General features: G+C 38.4%; 1 protein-coding gene across 11 annotated transcripts in view; it reads left to right on the top strand.

Moving 5' to 3' along the window:
* Usp16-45 (ubiquitin specific protease 16/45) overlaps positions 1-21,685 on the top strand; it is a 186,060-nt gene extending 164,375 nt beyond the window's left edge. For all 11 annotated transcript variants that reach the window (XM_071668163.1, XM_071668161.1, XM_071668162.1 and 8 more), the window contains one exon: positions 1,911-21,685. In XM_071668163.1, coding sequence (XP_071524264.1) covers positions 1,911-2,036 — 126 coding nt within the window. In that variant the 3' untranslated portion in view covers positions 2,037-21,685. The remainder of the gene's footprint in view (positions 1-1,910) is intronic.
* Positions 21,686-22,883: the final 1,198 nt, after the last annotated feature.

Below are 22,883 nucleotides of genomic sequence, written 5' to 3'. Positions count from 1 at the left end.
AATTTATTCATTGGGAGTAAATTGTCAGGTAAACAGAAGCTAATCAGGCTAAAGGATTCAAAGAGAAGAATTGTAGTGGTTGATGCATGCATATGTGAGAAACTGAATAAGTTCAGAAGTGTTTCACTGTGGAGAAAGGATAGGGAGCAGGTTTTAGTAAACACTAAAGTATCTAGGAAAGACATTAACAGGACACTCAAGGGTCTTGACCCATACAAGGCTTAGGGTCCTTATGAAATTTCACTATATGTGCTGTAGATGTATGCAGATACTCTAGACAGACCTATTGATATTGCTGGAGAAAGGCAGAATCCCTTGGGAGTGGAAAAGGGAGAAATGTCTTAACCATCTGTAAGTAAGGGGACCAGAAAGAAGTGCTGAACTCCATACCAGTCTCCCATAAGAGTGTGGCTTGTAAGGTACTGGAAAAGATAGTTGGAGAGCAAATGGATGACTTTCTAGTCCATAGAGGAGAAATAGTCTAATGGAGAGGCAGCACATTTTTAGAGAATGGAGGTCATATGTAATGAACCTCTTATATGTCTCTGCTTATATATCTCTGAGAGATTGAGATCTGTCATGCAAAAGGGAAGGCTGGGTGGAATGTTTTTATATGGACTACATGAAAGCATTTGACATTACCCCAAGGGAGGCTGGTTAATATCTTAGCTGGATTACCAGGCAGGAATTAGGAGTAGACTCCTTTAACAAATAGATTATCCTAGTAAAAGGATATATGTTAGAGGAACCTTCCTTAAATGGGTGGTCACTTGTGGAGTGCCACAGGGTTCTGTTTCTGCACCTGTTACTCTTCCTGTTCTATGTGAATGACTTGCTAGAAGATATGGACTCTTACATTAATTGTATGCAGATGATACAAAGGTCATAAGGGAAGTAAAAAGAGTGGCAGATTGTATCAACTTACATCTAGACAGACTCCAAGTGAGGATGGTTCACAATATAAAAGGCTTCAGAATGATGATTATCAAGCAGGGAACAGGCTGCAGGAATCTGTTTGTCAGACGTAGGAGTGGACATTATCCCTAACCTGTCACGTGTCCCTTCATAAGTGACTAATTAAGGAGACCCACTGTTTGCAAAAAAAATTTAAAATCACATTCAAGTTCTTATATAAGGAAATATTCAGCAAGCTGTTCACATCTTACAATAGGCTGAAACTAGAGTATGCTACTGAAATTTGGTCACTGCACCTAAAGAAGCACCAAGAGCTAATATAGAGGGTCCAGAGGAAAGCAACAAAGATTGTACCAGAATTAAGAGGGTTGAATTACAGAGAAAGGCTAGAGAGAAGAATGAGGGGGTGACTAAGTCACACCCTTTAAGTTTTTGAAATAGGTTGATGATGTAGGCAAAAGCAGTTCTTTTAGAGATGTAGAGATAAAACAACCAGAGGGCTGAATGTAAATTAAGCAGGAAGAAAAAAAAGAAACTATTTTTATGCTGTGTGAGTGATTGATGTATGGAATTAAAATGACTGAAGACATGTTTCATGCAAACAGGGTACAGAAATGAAAAAAATCGTAAGATAGAGAATGTTCAGGAGATGGAGCCCCTCAAGTGCAAAATTCCCTTCCCAAATAATGTGAATGTACAATTACAGAAACTTGATTTGGTACTTGCATTTTTATTATTGTCATATAGTGTTCGTAGGATGTATAAGGGAAACAGCTTGTCAGCTTATATACTATTATAATGGAGAATCTCTCTCTCTCTCTCTCTCTCTCTCTCTCTCTCTCTCTCTCTCTCTCTCTCTCTCTCTCTCTCTCTCTCTCTCCTCTCTCTCCTCTCTCTCTCTCTCTCTCAAAAAAAAAAAAAAAAAAAAAAACTTAATTAATACTTCATTTTAAAATTTGTCTTATGTTCTTGCCAAATAATTTTCATATTTACAGGAATTTGAAGAGGAGGTAAAAGCTGGGCGATGGTTTCATGTTTCGGATACGTATGTAGCAGAAGTCAACATTGAACGTGTTCTTAAAGCCCAAGCATATCTACTCTTTTATGAACGTCTTGTCTGAAAAGAGTAGACAATAGAGTGTATATAGTATGTTAGAACTGCCTATTTGTATATGAAATAAGTATTTATTTGTACATTTCTTTATGGTAATACGTCGAGTTACAGCTATGATTGTAATGCTTTGGTAATGTCCCCTGATGGTTGTCTTCTTAAAACTTTATACAGTATGCAAGTGAAAACCATTCTTTGACAGCCTCATCTAAGTAGTACAAAGTGTTGATACTCAGCTCTTAATTCATTATTTTGATAATTCTGACAATTAAACAGTGATGTTTTGTTGTTCTTGATGATATGTTTGTTTATGGGTAAACAGACATGAATAGAAAAGACTGATACCTGCAAGTAGTCTTCATGGTATCTGTATCAGTGCCTTCAGAAAGTGCATTTTGCAACGTGTTTTCTGAGGTAGAATTACACATCATATTGCATATGGTGCTCTACTCAAGTATACTATACATTTTCATGAATTTTGCTGTTATTGTACAGAAGGCATTCTTTTAATGGTCAATTGGATTACACTTGAAAAACTTAATTGATTTTACTGTCAGACTCATATTTTGTAAAGCATATATGTTATGGTGACACTGCATATAAGTTATCATAACATGGAAAAGTGTGAAATAGGAGGTAAGAATAGAAAATTATTCACCAGTCTTGGGTATTTTATGATGGTGAAAATCAGGATGTAATCAATACATAATTTCTGTATAAGTTCAATTAGGCTTTAGTTTAATTATGTGCTTCTTAAATCAAGTATTGATGTCACTATAAATATAATGTTAATTTGTGCTTAGAGCATAATTTTGTGACTTTTCTGTGATATATGTAATATAAGGGAGTACATATATCTCTTTCCTAGCATAATGCAGTGTCTTCAAAGGCTTTGATGATCTTGGTCACAGTCTTTGAAAATCAGTCAAGTTAGCTTCTCTTTTAATATTTTAATTGCATTTTAAATATTCAGTGAGGCTTTGAAAAAAGAACTATCGAAAGATGTAGTATTCTCATCTTCAGTTTAAAGTTTATGTAAAGAGTAGCTAAATGTTTTCCAGCTTCATCCGTGATAAGGCGCCTTTTTGAGCTTACTTAAGTTATAGTTGGTTTTAAAGTGACTGACTTGAGTCCTCTGTTAAAGCACTACCATAAAAGAAACTTAGGGTTGTAACTTAGGGTTGTTAGATGGGAGAATTACCTTATTATGGCATCTTTCTTCTAGTAAGGGCATAATCCAAATTGACATTATCATAAAAGTGCAGTGGGCACCTTCAAAATCAGGGTTTTCATGAAAATTCCAAAATTTGTGGCCTTTCTTTGTTTGTTTTTTGCGCTACCTCGTTAATGTGGAAACGGCAGTCAAGTACAAAAAAAAGTAATGAAGTGAATAGGGAGCTGTGGTTTTGGTGCATTACACATGACATCTAGAGAATGGATGTGAGCAGATGTGGCCTTTCTTTCTTTGTTCCTGGCACTACCTTGCTATTGTGGGAAATGGCAATCAAGTATGGAAAAAAATGATGATGATGATATCATATATATAATGATTCTCTACCTTTGTGAGATAGCAGTAGGAACAGATGAACAAAAGCCTCATGTATGCACATTCACAACTATAACCTATGTATAATGCTCTGTAGCCAGAGCCAAGCCAAGCCCCACAGACTATTCTAATTCTAGGGTTTACCTTAATTCATTTACATGCCTTGGTTCAGCCCATTGATAGCACCTGGCTTTCCATAGTCTACATATACCCAGTTTATTTTATCCCATGCTTTCCTGTCACTTTCATGCATATTGAGGCCCTGATACCCCAAGTCTATCACTTTATCCTTACTTCCTTATTTGTTGGTCCTCCCCCTCCTCCCTTCACTCCAGTCTGAACTGTTTCAGCACACCCTTATCACATCTATCATAAACACATGTTCCTTACATGATCAATCCACCTATTACCACATATTGTCCTCAAACATTTCATTTCCAATATGTCCAACCTCACCCATTCCTTTGCATTCAGGGCTAGAGACTCACATCCTTACATTATTTTTAGAACTACTATAATTCAGATGTACTCATCTTTGCTGAAACAGACATTGCTCTTTCCTTTCACACACTCTTCAGTGCTTTGAGGGCCTTAGCCTAACTCCCCTCCCACTCCACGACTCATTTGAGACCCCTTGATTCCATCCAGTACTTTCTCAAGTACATAAAGAACTCCAGATCCTTCCACTTCAAACTTGCTCTCTAGCCATCTAGTCTCTTTTCTTTCCAGCACCTAAGCACCTTACTTTTGTTCATATTCACTCTCAACTTGTATTTTCACAGACTTGCCCGAACTCTGTCACCAGCTTCTGTAGTTTGTCTTTCCAAGTCTGCCACCAGAGCCATGTCATCTGCAAATAGCAACTAATTCACTTCGCATGACTCCCACTCCCAGCATGTTGTACACCTGTCCTTACATTCATCTCCCACACCACCCTGTCTACAAATAGTTAAACAACCTTTGTGATATCATTCATCTTTAATGCAGACCCACTTTCAAATGAGAACTGTTTACTCTCCTCTCTTTCCACTAGCACATGTGCCTTAATGTCATTGTAAGGACTCCTCACTACATTTAGTAAGTTTCTGTTACCCCAAATGTTTAAAACACCTTCCACAAGGTCTCTCTGGCAACTCTATCATATGCTTTTGTCCAGATCCATAAATGTCACATAGAATTCACAATCTCTCTCACTCTAGGTATCCTTTACCCCTTCTGAAGCTACATTGCTCCTCCTTAACCAGATGTTTTGTTCATGCCACTACCATCTTAACCTTACCTGGTATACTCGAAAGACATGTCTCTGTAATTCAGCCATTCATTTTTTTCCCAGTGCCCCAGTGTGTGTTGAGATGGAAGATGAGTTGCAAGTGAAAGAGAGAAGTGTTTGGGTTTTACTTGCAAGGAAGGAGTGTGAGTAATTGGGAGATGTGCAAGTACCTGTCAGTTTACATGTACTTGATTTGTGCCATTTTTGTAATAATGTGCACAGTCCATTTACACCCTTTTTTAAAATTTACACTATCCTAAATTAGGAATAATGCAGTCATCTTTGTGGTGACAGCACAATGCTGTGGTGTTGCCAGTGCCACGCAAGAAGTGTGTATGTGTATATGCATGGTGTGGATACAAGTCTATAGTCATGGAGTGCTACAGTATTTTGTCCTGCAGTAAACTACATATTGCACATGTTTTGCCCCTTGCATCATGCCACTAAAACACCTTTTAAGTTTTCTGGTACCATTGGTGCTACAAAGAGTAAGGCCATCACCATTGAGGTTAAGATGGATGTGCTTAAAGAGAGAGGTGAATGAACAGCTGTACTAAGAGTGCCCTTGGACTTAGTTAATCTACTGTACAGACTATTTGTGATAGTGCGGTGAAGATCAAGGAGAGTGCCAGTAGTGTGTCTAAGGCTTCGTACTCCCAAACTTTGATTATGAAGAGAATGCTTTGAATGCTGAGCACGTGGACTGAACACCAAACGTTTTGAAATAATTCCATCAGTATGCTTGTGATTCAAGCAAAGGTATGAAGTGTATAAGATGACTGGAAAATGGAAGAAGTAAAGGCATTTCTAGCAAGTTCTGATTGGTACACAAATTTTAGAAAATACTACAATCACCACAACATCAGGGTGACTTATGAGGTTACTTCTGCTGATGTTATTGCAGCTTAAAATCTTTTGGGAACTCTCAAGACCATTATCAAAGAAGACAGATATAATATTCTCCTAAGTCGATTTTTAATATGTATGAGACTGAATTGTTATGGAAGTAAATGCTTTCAGGAAAGTACACTTCCTACGAAGAGAAGACCACACCAGGATTGAAGTTGTTATTTTCTGTTTTTATTGATAGAATTCATTGTACAGTGTGTATATTTTGAAATTTTACATTTCCTGGTACATGTATATTCTAGTTTTTCACTGGTATAATATTCAACACTGACTTGTTAATAACAAAACCCCTTTATCTATATTATTTACATTTTTTGATTTACTTATATTTAAGTGAGCATTTTCAAGAATGTAACTATTGCATAACTTGAGAGGTCCTTGAACAAGAGAGAGCTGCAGGAGGTCAAGAGGAAAGTGAAGGGGCTGAAAAAGAGGACAAATGAAAATTGGGGTAAGTATCATCAGACCTCAGGGAGAATTAGAAAAGTGTTCGGGAAGGAAGTTAATAGTGGGAAAAACACAAGAGAACAATAGGAATATTTGTTAAGGGGCAAATGGGAATGTGGTAACAGGCAGAGAGGAGGTGAAGATGTGGACTTGTCTGTAACTGGAGCCTTCAACTTAAAAAATATATATAAAAACAGTTGTATGGTAGAGTGGCAATTAAGAGCTTTTCTGGCATGCACAGAACTTCGGATTGGGATTAGAATCAGTGTGGTTTCAGGAGTGGTAGAGGATGTGTGGATCTGGCATCTGCTTTGAAGAATGTGTGTGTGAAGTACATAAAGAAACAGAAAGATTTGTATGTGGTATTTATGGATCTTGAGAAAAAGAGTGGTAGTGTTGATAGACATACTTTGTAGGTGTAATAAATATGTGAGGTTGTAGGAAAACAGTCTGAAGCAGTAAAGAGCTTTCAGCAAGAGAGCAAGGCATATGTGGGAAAAGAGAAGGGTGAGTGATTCTATGTGAAGGTGGGTCTGCAGCAGGGATGTGTGATGTCACCATGGCTGTTTAATTTTGGTTCTTGATGGGGTGTTGGCAGAGGTGAATGCAAAGGTTTTGGAGAGAGTAACAGGTATGTTGTCTGTTGGGTTTGTATGTTATTTAAGTTGTTATTTCCTCATGACACAATACAACTAGAAGATTTAAGTAAGAAACTGCAGAAGATTGAGAGGGTTTATGAAAACTGTAAATGTGAATAAAAGCAAGGTTATTAGGTTTAGCAGTTGAGAGAAATGGGTTAGTTGCAGTATGATTTTGAATGGAGAGAACCTGGAGGAAGTGGAATGTTTTAGATACCTGGGAGTGGATATGGCAGCAAATGGAACAGCTGAAGCTGAAGTGAGCCATAAGGTCAGTGAGAGGGTATATTAGAAGTGTATGTAGAAAGAGGTTACTGTCAATGAGGGCAATACAGAGCACAGAGGGAATGTTTCATGTTATAGCCGTCCCAATGGTATTATATGGATTTGAGCATGAGATCTAAAATACAGTGCATGCAAGAAATGGAATGATGTGATATACAGTGGACAGTGTACCGTCAGTGGGCTGAATCAGGGCAATGAAGCAGTCAGGGAAATTCACAAATAATGTTTGACAGTCCTGGTAGTGGATTGGAGGCTTTGATTTTTGTGTGTTATACATGACAGCTATGTAGTGGATGTGAGTGAATGAAGCCATTTCTTCTTTTGTTCCTGGTGCTATCCTGGTAATACAGGGAATGACGAACAGGTATGCAAAATTTTATTATTATTATTATTAAACTTGATTGCCATTTCCGAGTTAGCGAGGGAATGCCAGGAAACAGATGACGAAAGACCATCCACTCATATACACATATTTATGGACTCCTGTGGTTTAGTGGTTAGTGTTCCTGGCTGTGACACATTCATGGGCCACCGAGGGTCAAGTGCATAGGTTCAAATCCTGGTTACAGCAGTCACTCCACGGTCAACCCAGCTGTTCATCCAATCCTAGGGGTTGGTTGATGAAATGGGTACCTAGCTCAGGATTGGTTGTATATATTTATTTATATTTATTTTATTTATTATACTTAGTTGCTGTCTCCTGCATTAGCAAGGTAGCACAAGAAAAGAGATGAAAGAATTGCCCAACCCACCCACATGCACGTTTATACATAAACGCCCCCACACGCACATATCCATACCTATACATTTCAACGTATACATACATATACATACACAGACATATACATATATACACATGTACATATTCATACTTGTTGCCTTCATCCATTCCCATCACCACCCTTCCACACATGAAATGGCACCCCCTCCCCCTGCACATGCATGAGGTAGAGCATGGAAAAGACAACAAAGGCCACAATCGTTCACACTCAGTCTCTATCTGTCATGTGTAATGCGCTGAAACCACAGCTCTCTTTCCAATCCAGGCTCCATAAAACTTTTCATGGCTTACCCCAGACGCTTCACATGCCCTAGTTCAATCCATTGACAGCACGTCAACCCCGGTATACTACATTGTTCCAATTCACTATTCCTTGTACGCCTTTCACCCTTCTGTATGTTCAGGCCCCGATCGCTCAGAATGTTTTTCACTCCATCCTTCCACCTCCAATTTGGTCCCCCACTTCTCCTCGTTCCCTCCACCTCTGACACATGTATCCTCTTTGTCAAACTTTCCTCACTCATTCTCTCCATGTGACCAAATCATTTCAATACACCCTATTCTTCTTTCTCAACCACACTCTTTTTATTACGACACATCTCTCTTACCCTTTCATTACTTACTCGATCAAACCACCTCACACCACATGTCCTCAAACATTTCATTTCCAACACATCCACCCTCCTTCCCACAACCTTATCTATAGCTCATGGCTCGCAACCATGTAACATTGTTGGAACCATTGTTCCTTCAAACATACCCATTTTTGCTCTCCGAGATAACGTTCTCACCTTCCACACATTCTTCAATGCTCCCAGAACCTTCGCCCCCTCCCCCACCCTGTGACTCACTTCCGCTTCCATGGTTCCATTTGCTGCCAAATCCACTCCCAGATATCAAAAACACTTCACTTCCCCCAATTTTCCTCCATTCAAACTTACATCCCAACTAACTTGATATATTTATTTTTTCCTGTGCTCAGATTTAGTTAACCCCCCCTCCCAATTTTAGGGATTGAGGTTCTGGATTGAACTTAATATAAAGCAGGATAGCAGTTCTGTGAGTTGAGAATATGAGGTGTCCACAGTATTTGATTTTCCTTTTTTTTTTTTTTCTTCTTCTTTCTTTCATACTATTCGCCATTTCCCGCATTAGCGAGGTAGCGTTGAGAACAGAGGACTGGGCCCTTGAGGGAATATCCTCACCTGGGCCCCTTCTCTGTTCCCTCTTTTATTTTTTTTTATCGTATCTTATTTTTTCCTGTGCTCAGATTTAGTTAACCCCCCTCCCAATTTTAGGGATTGAGGTTCTGGATTGAACTTAATATAAAGCAGGATAGCAGTTCTGTGAGTTGAGAATATGAGGTGTCCACAGTATTTGATTTTCCTTTTTTTTTTTATCGTATCTCTCATCCCTGTTCCGTTTCCTAATTTTCACCAGCTTGTGCCTGAACCATATAACCTTTGAAATCACCTAGATTTTTCGTTTCATGTTGCTTTATATCTGAACTTGCATGCAGGTGGCAGATGCTTCATTTACTTGCTAGCCAGATTAACTTACAGAATTTCTCTTCATATGTTTCAGTTGTTGCTGTTCCAACATTACAGTGTAGGAAAATGTACAATGACAAAGCTGATTACAAAAGATTTTGCATGTGATACTGTACTGTAAATATAGGCATTGGCATACTGGATGGAGATAGATGGATTGATAGATATGATGTTTATAAACATGCTTTGAGCTCTCTTTTATCTAATTCTCATCTTGATGTTGTTTAAAGAGCAGAATTGCAGTCATATGTATATATAGCTTGATAGCTTGTAATGCATGCTGCATTTTTTCATGAGGAGAGTTTTATACTTTATATCAACCAATTTTTATACTGACTAATTTTGAAAGAACAAAATTAAATAATATTTTAGATGTATTCTGAGGAGGCTATGGAGCTAGCATTTCAGTACTCTTTATCTCTTTTACAAGTGCCAACTAATTATTATAAAACCATAAATGAAATATATGCAGATGCTCTGCTAAATAGCCTGAATATTTCAAGTTTAGAGACCTTTATAGTGTCCTGTCACATGAATAATTGCATAAAAAAAAAGGCTGACCCCTTTTCATTAACAGATGAACCAGTATAGATTAAGCAGTACACCCAAACTTTGGGGGATTTCTTTCTCTAGTTTCACTGCTAAAATTCATGATATTTGATATTGCATTTCAAAGTCATCAAATGAGAGTATCCTAGGTGAATGAGATTTAGATTATACTGTAGATTTCGAACCATACAAATTAAAGTTTTTGGAGTAATTCAGTCATTTGCCTTAGTGTTTATTAAACATCTGATGTAATTTTCCTTCATGTTTGATATATCCTAAAGAAATTTACACTAATCCAGTCTCATTTTGAATGATAAATTGAAAAATACTTTCAATTGTTGAATAGTTAAACTAAGTTTGTCTCAAGTACTTTTAACATTTATGATATCATCCTGTAGTATTGGAAGTGCAAATTTAGAAGTAAAGTTTCTTAGAATATCTTTTAAAGTCCCAGAAGTATAATGTAATTCAGGTATAAAGTAATCTGTAATTTTTCCTCAGACCATTAATACCTAATATGAAAATTTAGCTGTAGTTTTATAGGTTCTTTTGCTTTAGACTCACCTTACCTCATCTTAGCTCTTGACAGTGCAACAGAGTATTTATATCTGGTGACCATGAACTAGTTGTGTCGGGGGATATGCTATTTCCTGTGTTGTGGGGTAGCGACAGGAATGGATGAAGGCAAGCATGAGTATGTATATGCGTATATATAAAGAGTTTTGGAAAGAGGGGCAAGTATGTAGTCTGTTGTGGATGAGAGAGCTTGGGAAGTGAGTCAGTTGTTGTTCGCTGATGATACAGCGCTGGTGGCTGATTCATGTGAGAAACTGCAGAAGCTGGTGACTGAGTGTGGTAAAGTGTGTGAAAGAAGAAAGTTAAGAGTAAATGTGAATAAGAGCAAGGTTATTAGGTACAGTAGGGTTGAGGGTCAAGTCAATTGGGAGGTAAGTTTGAATGGAGAAAAACTGGAGGAAGTAAAGTGTTTTAGATATCTGGGAGTGGATCTGGCAGCGGATGGAACCATGCAAGCGGAAGTGAATCATAGGGTGGGGGAGGGGGCAAAAATTCTGGGAGCATTGAAGAATGTTTGGAAGTCAAGAACATTATCTCGGAAAGCAAAAATGGGTATGTTTGAAGGAATAGTGGTTCCAACAATGTTGTATGGCTGCGAGGCGTGGGCTATGGATAGAGTTGTGCGCAGGAGGGTGGATGTGCTGGAAATGAGATGTTTGAGGACAATATGTGGTGTGAGGTTGTTTGATCGAGTAAGTAATGTAACGGTAAGAGAGATGTGTGGTAATAAAAAGAGTGTGGTTGAGAGAGCAGAAGAGGGTGTTTTGAAATGGTTTGGTCACATGGAGAGAATGAGTGAGGAAAGATTGACCAAGAGGATATATGTGTCAGAGGTGGAGGGAACGAGGAGAAGTGGGAGACCAAAATGGAGGTGGAAAGATGGAGTGAAAAAGATTTTGAGTGATCGGGGCATTATTACATGACAGCTGGAGACTGAGTGTGAACGAATGGGGCCTTTGTTGTCTTTTCCTAGTGCTACCTCGCACACATGAGGGGGAGGGGGTTGTTATTCCATGTGTGGCGAGGTGGCGGTGGGAATAAATCAGGGCAGACAGTATGAATTATGTACATGTGTATATATGTATATGTCTGTGTGTGTATATATATGTGTACATTGAGATGTATAGGTATGTATATTTGCGTGTGTGGACGTGTATGTAAATACATGTATATGTGGGTTGGTTGGGCCATTCTTTCATCTGTTTCCTTGCGCTACCTCGCTAACGCGGGAGACAGCGACAAAGCAAAATAAAATAAAAAATAATAAATGATAATATAAATAAAATATATATATATGTATATGTCTGTGTATGTATGTGTATATATATGGGCTATAAATAGGGTTGTGCAGAGGAGGGTGGATGTGTTGGAAATGAAATGTTTGAGGACAATATGTGGTATGAGGTGGTTTGATCGAGTAAGTAATGAAATGGTAAGAGAGATGTTTGGTAAAAAAAAAAGAGTGTGGTTGAGAGAGCAGCAAAAGGTGTATTGAAATAGTTTGGTCGCATGTTGAGAATGAATAAAGAAATATTGACAATGAGGATATATGTATCAGAGGTGGAGGGAATGCGGAGAAGTGGGAGACCAAATTGAAGGCAGAAGGATGGAGTGAAAAAGATTTTGAGCGATCGGGGCCTGAACATACAGGAGGGTGAAAGGTGTGCAAGGAATAGTGAATTGGAATGATGTGGTATACTGGGTCATTGTGCTGTCAATAGATTGAACCAGGGCATGTGAAGCATCTGGGGTAAACGATGGAATGTTTTGTGGGGCCTGGATGTGGAAAGGGAGCTGTGGTTTCGGTGCATTACATATAACAGCTAGAGACTGAGTGTGAATGAAAGTGGCCTTTGTTATCTTTTCCTAGCACTACCTCATGCGTGCACGGGGGGAGGGGGGGTGCCATTTCATGTGTGGCGGGGTGGCGACAGGAATGGATAAAGGCATCAAGTATGAATATGTACATGAGTATATGTAAGTCTGTGTATGTATATGTATGTATATGTTGAAATGTATAGGTATGTATATGTGCGTGTGTGGGCGTTCATGTATATACATGTGTATGTGGGTGGGTTAGGCCATTCTTTCATCTGTTTCCTTAAACTATCTTTCTGATGCGGGAGACAGCAACTAAGTATAATATGAATGTTGATATATAGTTATATGTGCATGGATGGGCATTTATATATACTTCCCACGTATTCCCTGCGTGTCGTAGAAGGCGACTAAAAGGGGAGGGAGCGGGGGGCTGGAAATCCTCCCCTCTCGTTTTTTTTTTTTTTAATTTTCCAAAAGAAGGAACAGAGAATTGGGCCAGGTGAGGGTAGTCCCTCAAAGGCTCAGTCCTCTGTTCTTAACGCTACCTCGCTAATGCGGGAAATGGCGAATAGTTTGAAAGAAAAAGAAAAAGAATATATATATATATATATATGTTTTTTTTTTTTTTTTTATACTTTGTCGCTGTCTCCCGCGTTTGCGAGGTAGCGCAAGGAAACAGACGAAAGAAATAGCCCAACCCCCCCCATACACATGTATATACATACGTCCACACACGCAAATATACATACCTACACAGCTTTCCATGGTTTACCCCAGACGCTTCACATGCCTTGATTCAATCCACTGACAGCACGTCAACCCCGGTATACCACATATATATGTATATATATATTTTTTTTTTTTTCATACATAATCGCCATTTCCTGTATTAGCAAGGTAGCGTTAAGAACAGAGGACTGAGCCTTAGAGGGAATATCCTCACTGGGGACCCTTTTCTGTTCATTCTTTTGGAGAATTAAAAAGAATTGGGAGGGAAGGATTCCCAGCCCCCTGCTGCCATATGTATATGGGGGGATGCTATTTCCTGTGTGGTGGAGTAGCGAGAGGAATGGATGAAGGCAAGCAAGTATGAATATGTACTTGTGTATATATGCATATGTCTGTATATGTATATGTATGTATATGTGCGTGTGTGGGCATTTATGTATATATATATGTGCATATGAGTGGATGGGCCATTCTTCGTCTGTTCCCTGGCACTACCTCGCTGATGCGGGAAACAGCGATTAAGTATGATAATGATATAAATAAAAAATATATGGTTCCATATATATGGTTCCATGGTTCCATCCGCTGCCAAATCCACTCCGAGATATCTAAAACACTTCACTTCCTCCAGTTTTTCTCCATTCAAACTTACCTCCCAATTGACTTGACCCTCAACCCTGCTGTATCTAATAACCTTGCTCTTATTCACATTTACTCTCAGCTTTCTTCTTTCACACACTTTACCAAACTCAGTCACCAGCTTCTGCAGTTTCTCACATGAATCAGCCACCAGTGCTGTATCATCAGCGAACAACAACTGACTCACTTCCCAAGCTCTCTCATCCACAACAGACTGCATACTTGCCCCTCTTTCCAAAACTCTTGCATTCACCTCCCTAACAACCCCATCCATAAACAAATTAAACAACCATAGAGACATCACACACCCCTGCTGCAAACCTACATTCACTGAGAACCAATCACTTTCCTCTCTTCCTACACGTACACATGCCTTACATCCTCGATAAAAACTTCACTGCTTCTAATAACTTGCCTCTCAGGCCATATATTCTTAATACCTTCCACAGAGCTTCTCTATCAACTCTATCATATGCCTTCTCCAAATCCATAAATACTACATACAAATCCATTTGCTTTTCTAAGTATTTCTCACCTACATTCTTCAAAGCAAACACCTGATCCACACATCCTCTATGATTCTGAAACCACACTGCTCTTCCCCAGTCTGATGCTCTGTACATGCCTTCACCCTCTCAATCAACACCCTCCCATATAATTTCCCAGGAATACTCAACAAACTTATACCTCTGTAATTTGAGCACTTACTCTCATCCCCTTTGCCTTTGTACAATGGCACTATGCAAGCATTCCGCCAATCCTCAGGCACCTCACCATGAGTCATACATACATTAAATAACCTTACCAACCAGTCAACAATACAGTCACCCCCTTTTTTGATAAATTCCACTGCAATACCTTCCAAACCCGCTGCCTTGCCGACTTTCATCTTCTGCAAAGCTTTTACTACCTCTTCTCTGTTTACCAAATCATTTTCCCTAACCCTCTCACTTTGCACACCACTTTGACCAAAACACCCTATATCTGCCACTCTGTCATCAAACACATTCAACAAACCTTCAAAATACTCACTCCATCTCCTTTTCACATCACCACTACTTGTTATCACCTCCCCATTAGCCCCCTTCACCGAAGTTCCCATTTGTTCCCTCGTCTTACGCACTTTATTTACCTCCTTCCAAAACATCTTTTTATTCTCCCTAAAATTTAATGATACTCTCTCACCCCAACTCTCATATATGTATATGTATATGAGTGTATTGAAATGCGAGGTAGTGCAAGGAAACAGACAAGGAATGGCCCAACTTACCCACATATATATGTACATACATAAACGCCCACACATGCACATATACATACATATACATTTCAATGTATACATACATATACATACACAGACATATACATATATACACATGTACATATTCATACTTGCTGGGAATAGGGGAGAAAGAATACTTCCCACGTATTCCCTGAGTGTCGTAGAAGGCGACAAAAGGGGAGGGAGTTGGGGGTAGGAAATCCTCCTCTCTCGTTTTTAATTTTCCAAAAAAAGGAACAGAGAAGGGAGCTAAGTGAGGATATTCCGTTAAAGGCTCAGTCCTCAGTTCTTAACACTACCTCGCTAATGCAGGATATGGCGAATAGTGTGAAAAAAATATGATTTTCTCTTTTTTTTTAGATATTTTCAATTTTTCCTACATTTTATTTCCAATTTATGGTGAATGTCACAGTTATGTTGAGTGAAGTTTTACTCCATTCTGTACATATTAATGATGATCTTAAAGAACTTGATGGCAGATACTGGTATTGTGCTTGTATGAAACAGGAAACTGCTCATAGTCTGTAAGTCAAGGAATAATGGATTGCTCGTCTTACTAATGAAATTTCTCCTTCATCAACATTTTGTTTTCCATTTTGTTTGTCCTAAATCTTTGCTGTAGTCCCATCATGATGTTCAAATATTCCTTACTTCAATATTTTTGCTTTATTATGAAAGTTTTAGTCATTTTACACTGTGACTTTTGCAAGACTCTTCCCTCATGAGTTGTAAAATTTGTACATGCAAATAACTCTGAAAAGTGCCTAGAAAATCATTAATAAACTTATTTTTTTGTACTATGATTTTTTTTCATTTTCTTGTTTAAACTATCAAAATGACAATGCATTTCTTTATATTTATATTGACTAAGTTTTTCCATCTGCATCCACATCCAGTATTGTGTTTTGTACTTTAAAATAGGGTGGTTTCTGTAGAATCTGCTCTACGCATAATCAAAGCACATCTATTTACATTCCTCCATACTTGTTCCTTGCATGAACAGAAATTTCTTCACCGTGTTTATATGTCTCATCTTTAGTTTTTTATCTTACTTCCACGTATCAGACTCAGAAGCACAACTTAGTACAAGTTTCCCTCAAACACATATAGTCCAAGTGCCCACCAGAGTGTACAGTCCTTTACTTGGCCATTTTGCATTCTTCATATATTGCTTTCAAAAATACAACTAATTTTGTTGCACAAGCCAGCCAGTTTAACCTGTTTTACAAGTATACTGAAAGAGTAAATTGATTTATTCCTTGTTTATGGATGGGGTGGTTGGGGAGGTGAATGCAAGAGTTTTGGAGAGAGGAGCAAATATGCAGTCTGCTGTGGATGAGAGGGCTTGGGAAGTGGGTCGGTTGTTGTTCACTGATGATACAGTGCTGGTGGCTGATTTGGGTGAGAAATTGCAGAGGTTGGTGACTTGAGTTTGGTAAAGTGTGTGAAAGGAGAAAGTTGAGAGAAAATGTGAATAAAAGCAAGGTTATTAGGTTTAGTAGGGTTGAGGTACAAGTTGATTGGGAGGGAAGTTTGAATGGAAAAAAACTGGAGGAAGTAAAGTGTTGTAGATATCTAGGAGTGGACTTAGCAGCAGTTGGATCCATGGAAGCGGAAGTGAGTCACAGGGTGGGGAAGGGGGCGAAGATTCTGGGAACTTTGAAGAATCTGTGGAAGGCGAGAGCATTATCTTGGAGCAAAAATGGGCATGTTTGACGGAATAGTGGTTCCAACAATGTTATATAGTTGTATGGCATGGGCTATAGATAAGGTTGTATGGAGGAGGATGGATGTGTTGGAAATGAGATGTTTGAGGACAATATGTGGTGTGAGGTGTTTTGATCGAGTAAGTAATGAAAGGGTAAGAGAGATGTGTGCTAACAAAAAGAGTTTGATTGAGAGAGCAGAAGAGGGTGTGTTGAAATGGTTTGGTCACAGGGAGAGAATGAGTGAGGAAAGATTGACAAAGAGGATATATGTGTCTGAGGTAGAGGAAACAAGGAGAAGCGGGAGACCAAATTGGAGGTGGAAGGATGGAGTGAAAAAGATTTTGAGTGATCGGGGCCTGAACATACAGGAGGGTGAAAGGCATGCAAGGAATAGAGTGAATTGGAACACTGGTATACTGGGGTCGACATGCTGTCAATAGACTAAACCAGGGCATGTGAAGCATCTGCGGTAAACCATAGAAAGGTCTGTGGGGCCTGGATGTGGAAAGGGAGCTGTGGTTTCGGAATATTACACGACAGCTAGAGATTGAATGTGAGCTATTGTGGCCTTTTTTATGTTTTTTCCTGCCTTGCTGTGTGTGTGTGTGTGTGTGTGGGGGGAAGGGGTTATTTCCTGTGTGGCGGGGTAGCGACATTCATGCACTCAGTCTCTATCTGTCATGTTATATATAGTAACGCTGTCCATTCCTTTGGATAGATGTTCCATTTATATTTTTGTTTATCTTCATTCTTATATCCTTCTTAAATTTGCTGTTTAGAATTTTTTTATTTATTTAGAACCACCCAGACCTGTAAACACTTTTCAGGAAAAAATTTGAAAGTTGTTGCTGGGCTTTGATTCTAGGTGTGTATATGGTTTGTAGATCAAATGTGGCACAAAAGATTTTCTTTCTAAAACACCTATAACTATGAGCATCTGTTTAATTAAGTATTGAAATATGAAAGTTTCTAAGACAGAATTCCTGTGGAGTGATTGTTGTCCATGACAGTAGAAGCAGTTTGTGCATGAAACCTGAAGAGGAGACAGAGACTTGTGCTTTTAACAAATCAATCTAATGTGCAGTTTTATTCCATTTGATGCTTAAGAAGACATAGAAATTCTGATCACATAATGTTACTTTGCATGATTTAATGATATTTATGGTTTGATTTTTTATCCTACAGTATATGTCAAAAGACAGGATTATCACTTTCTCAAAAAAAAAGACAGGATTATCACTTTTTCAAAAATTTGTAAATACTTTCCCTTGTCTTTGCTTTTTCAATATCATAACTCCCTCTATATTTCAATTGAGGCCTGGCCTTGATGTGGACTTTTGTGTGTGACTGGAGCCTTCAACATAAAAAAAAAGGATCATTCACATTTTCCCTCCTGGGGTCAGTTTGTCCCAGACCTGTAGGGTTTAGATACCTCTGAACTCCACTATCTTACTGGTGAGGATTTTTTTTTTAATGTTTGCTGAGTAGGCATGAACAAATGAACATCATAATCAAGGCCATTTCGTAAACATTGTATGGAAATGATATGGATGAGAAGAGGGGTGGTTAAAAGTAAGTTAGCTTGGAAAAGAGGTATGTGTGAAGAGATATTGGGAGAAGGTAGGTTTGCATCAATGGTGTGCGATGTCACCATAGTTCTTTAATTTGATTTTGGGTGGGGTGGTGAGGGAGTTAAATGCAAGGGTCTTGGATAGAGGGGTGGGTCTACCCTAAGTTGGAATTTTAGGTGCATGAGAGATGAATCAGCTGTTGTTTGAAGATGACATGTCTCTGGAGGCAGACTTGAATGAGAAACTGCAAAAGCTGGTGTAAGTTTGGGGGAGTGTTAAAGGAAGAAGCTGAGGGTTGGTGTCAATAAAAGTAAGGTCATGAGGTTTAGGAGAATTGTGAGACAGGTTGGTTTGATATTGAATGAAAGAACCTGGAGGAAGTGGAGAGTTTGAGATACCTGGGAGTGATATGGCATTAGATGAAACAATGGAATGGGAGCTGAAGTGAACCATATGTAAAGTGAGGGAGCAAAGGTCCAAGGTGTATTGAGGACTGTTTGGCAAGAAGTCATTTGCTGTGAGGACAAAGATATGTATGTTTGATTGCATAGTAGTCCTAACAGTACTGTGTGTGTGTGAGTCTTGGACATTAAATGCAAAAGAATGGAAGAGGATGGATGTGTTGAAAATTACATGCCTGGGGTTGACAGGTGGTGTGAGGAGGGTTGATCATGTAAGGAACAACAGTACACCTACTTACCTATTTACTACAAAATTTTGTAATGATGGCAGGGCTAGCATAAGTGCTTGAATGTTGGAGAGTTCATTGTATCTCCTCATCTTGTTAGTTGTTTTGCTTGTTGTATAATGTTTCTTTAAGCAGCTACTCCATTAGCAAAGTTATCTTAATTAGTTTATGTGGTACTGTCTTTCATCAGGAATCCTAACTTCTTTTGAATGTTTCTTTTCCTGTTAGACCTGTGTACGCAGGCACTGAAATAGCATTCATTACCCATTGACTTATTTGTTCAAATTTCTAGTTATTAAATTCCAGTAAGTTCTCATTTGCCCATCTCTTCTTATTTTTTCATGATCCTCCACACACTCCATTGCTTTACTTACTCTCGAATCGTGCAAAACACCCAACATGATTACGAAGAATACTGGTGCCAGAACTGCTCCTTTTGGTACCCCTGATGATACATCTAACTCTGCTTTCTGTTGATTAGAAAACTTTTCCTTTTATATTTTATCTTGTGTCACAGTAGTAAGCTGAGTATGACTGAGAGAGCTTAACAGGATATTCTGAAATGGTATGGACATATGGAGAGGATGATGAAGAGACAAAGAGGAAATACATGTCAGAAATGGAAGGAACATGGGGGTGAAGGAAATCAATAAAGAAATGGAAGGACAGAGTGAGCGAAGCTTTAGAGTGTAGGACCCAGAGCATGCAAAAGAATGGGATACAGAGAATTAGATTGAAGTGGTGTAGAGAGTTGACATTGTCACTGGGCTGAATCAGGGCTTCTCAGACTGGTCAAGGGAAACTAGAGAGATATTGTGGGGCTTGGCTGTGGATAGGGGCCTTGGTTTTGATGCATCGTACATGACAGCTAGAGAGTGGATGTGAAACTTAAAGCTGTTCTTTGTATTTTTTTTGGTATTATCTTGCTAATGTGGCAAATGGTGAATGATTATGAAAAAGAACATATAAACATCAACATAGACAGTAAACAGAACACTAACTGATACTAGTTTTGGACCCTCTCAAAAAGATTTATTCCCCAATCCTAACTACATCTCACCTGCCTGGTTATCTACCCTATCAAAAGCAAGCAAAGTGCACAATGAAACAACACCTCTAATATAATCTCAACCTCCAAAACAGTCTCATTGCAGTATGCCTGGCACTCAATTCTTTGCAAGAGCATGAGACCCCCTCCCTTCCAAATCATAACATAAGCAACCACAAACCCCTAAATAGAAAGAAAAATACTCTGCACTGCTTTACAAGTCAGCAACCTATACTCACAGATCCCCTAACCTCCAACAAACATAACAGTGACAAAACCTATTCTCACAATACTGACATGACAAGCACTAAACATCTGCCATTCCCAAGCAAGTCCAAAATTTCACTCCGAACATACACCCATCTGAATCTACATTCCCTGAGCATGTAAGAGTTACATTTCCTTATCTGCTTCCTGGACACCAACCATCTTTACAACAGTATATACACAAGTTAAGTATATTACAAGATCTGTCATTCCCAAGATACAACTTCCATACGAAAGACACTGAACACTTGCTTCTAAATTGTCTTCCACTCGCATAACAAACATACACACATTATCACACCTGTGAAAACTATGATCCTGTTTGGTTCATGTGGCTAGTTTCATGGGTGTTGCAGGAGCCCTACTGAAGGGATTCCTGGGTCACAAGCCATTAAACTATACAAAGTACATATATCCACCTTTTAAATCAAGTTTCATAATATAAACAGTGCAGAAAGAGTTTACATGTCCAGGGATACATAATTAGATTGAAACAAAGGACTGAGTTTTGACCATACAAGACGATGCAAATTTAATGGATGAAGGACTGAATCATTTAAGTGTGCACACTGACTACTTATGAAGCACAAGAAAATGTGAAAGTCCTAATCACATAGACTTATGCAACATTAGTTGATGAGGTGTATTGTTTTAGTTTGCATTTTAATTATAAACTGTCAATTAGCTTGCTTAGTTCCCACATATAAGATTTCTTATAAGCTAAACATTTTATTTCAGGCTTTGTGTACCTGTTCACATTTAGTGTATGATAACGGAGTTAGGCAGATAGATTCATATTTCCAAAGAAAAAATATTTTAAATGCATTCACATTATTTACACACAAATTTATCCTTGTATAACCAGTTTGATTTCAATGTCACTTGAATCAAAGTCTTCCATTCATTCTAAAACTTGTTACTTATGCTTTAAAACAAAACCTTTTCCCATAGTCCAACCAAGGTGACCCATGTAAAATGTTATCAGTTTACTTCTAACATTGTAAATCTTCAAAAGAAAGGGTCAGAACACCCCTGGGTATTGCTCAAAACATTCCATAAAGAATACTGAAATTTAATTTAGCTACTTGAAGAAAGCTGGTGCCTTTTGTTTATAAGAAATTGAAAAAGAATAAAGAGGCCTGGAAAGTGGAGTAGTAATGAATTATTAACATTTTGTATACAATTACCCGCGAGTTGAAGCAAAATGGGTCCGACAGAGTTTTCAAAATGTCTTTTCAAACTATGATATTCTGCATTAAATTTTGAAACCTCAAAACAAAATATTATTATAATAATGTAGGTCTGTCTGCTGTAAAACTACATGGTTTTAATCAGGATAAAATTATTCTTAATAATATTGAACTTTTTTTCCAATGACAGTTTTTACAACACACAAAACCGGTTGTACTTATGTCTGTAGTCCAACCCATTTAAAAGCATATCACCCTTCTTCCATAGCTAGTTAATCAGGTCCCCTTAACAACAAAAAGAATGCTATTAAGTTGATATCTTTCTTACAGGAACCATTTCACAACTTTATGTTGGTCAACCTCCGGAAAAGTCATGCACACAATTTTGTCAGGTTGAGTGAGTCTTCCGAGTTAGTTTATTTAGGCAGCATTGTATTGCTGTTAACTGTAGAACTGTAATGAGGGAAGAATTATTCACAAGGGAGATAGTAGTTGGTGGGCAGCAACCGGCCAAGGAGGTATATGATTGATACTATCCACATGGGTAACGGAAGGGTCAGTGGTTGTCTAGTGCACTCCTTTGACCCAGGTAGCTGTTCATCCTTTCTTTTCGTCTCACCTTCATCTGCGTTTTCTCATGGTAATTGTTTTCAATAACAATTACACGATTCTTGATGTGAAAGAAAGTTAGTGTTTGATTTAGTACACTGCTTTTGACCAAGACATCACGCTATAATTACTCAGCGAATTACATGTGTCGGTTAATTTTTTGAGATCTGAGTACATGGAGCCGGAATGTTTAGTAAAATTTTTGCAACATTATTCAAACCCATAGTTCACAGGACTAGGACATCCCTTTATGAAAAAAGTATAAATCTAACAGAACGTCCATTGACGAATAAAAGTGCAAGATACGGTAGTCTGGTCTAGTTAATTTGAGGCAATGAAATGCCACTATATAAGATATTTAAGACGGGAAGCATGATTCATGAACCAAAAAGCAAGTTAGAAGAGATGTGAAGTACACAGTAACGAAGTGGTAGATGAATGGAATGTGCTAAAGAGTGAGTGGGAAAGCAGTTTTAAAGAAATACAGAAAATGATAATTGAAGTTAAAGAGATGACGTCTTATCCCCATGGGGACTGCCAACTAGCTCATAAACGAAGCAAATTTACACCAGCAGTAGATGTCTGTGGCTCTCCGTTTGTGTAAAAAAAAATCAATAAAGCGTCAGCAGATATATATTAAATCTATAATGTAACGAAGATATGTTGATCATTTCTCGAATTAGTATCTCCGGTCCTCTTAATATATCTAAAGTGTATATGCCATGAGAACCACACACAAGGCGGAACCAAAAC

This window comes from Panulirus ornatus, chromosome 12, assembly GCF_036320965.1.
Source record: "Panulirus ornatus isolate Po-2019 chromosome 12, ASM3632096v1, whole genome shotgun sequence".
Lineage (NCBI taxonomy): Eukaryota > Metazoa > Arthropoda > Malacostraca > Decapoda > Palinuridae > Panulirus > Panulirus ornatus.
This window is presented reverse-complemented; position numbering and strand designations above follow the sequence as displayed.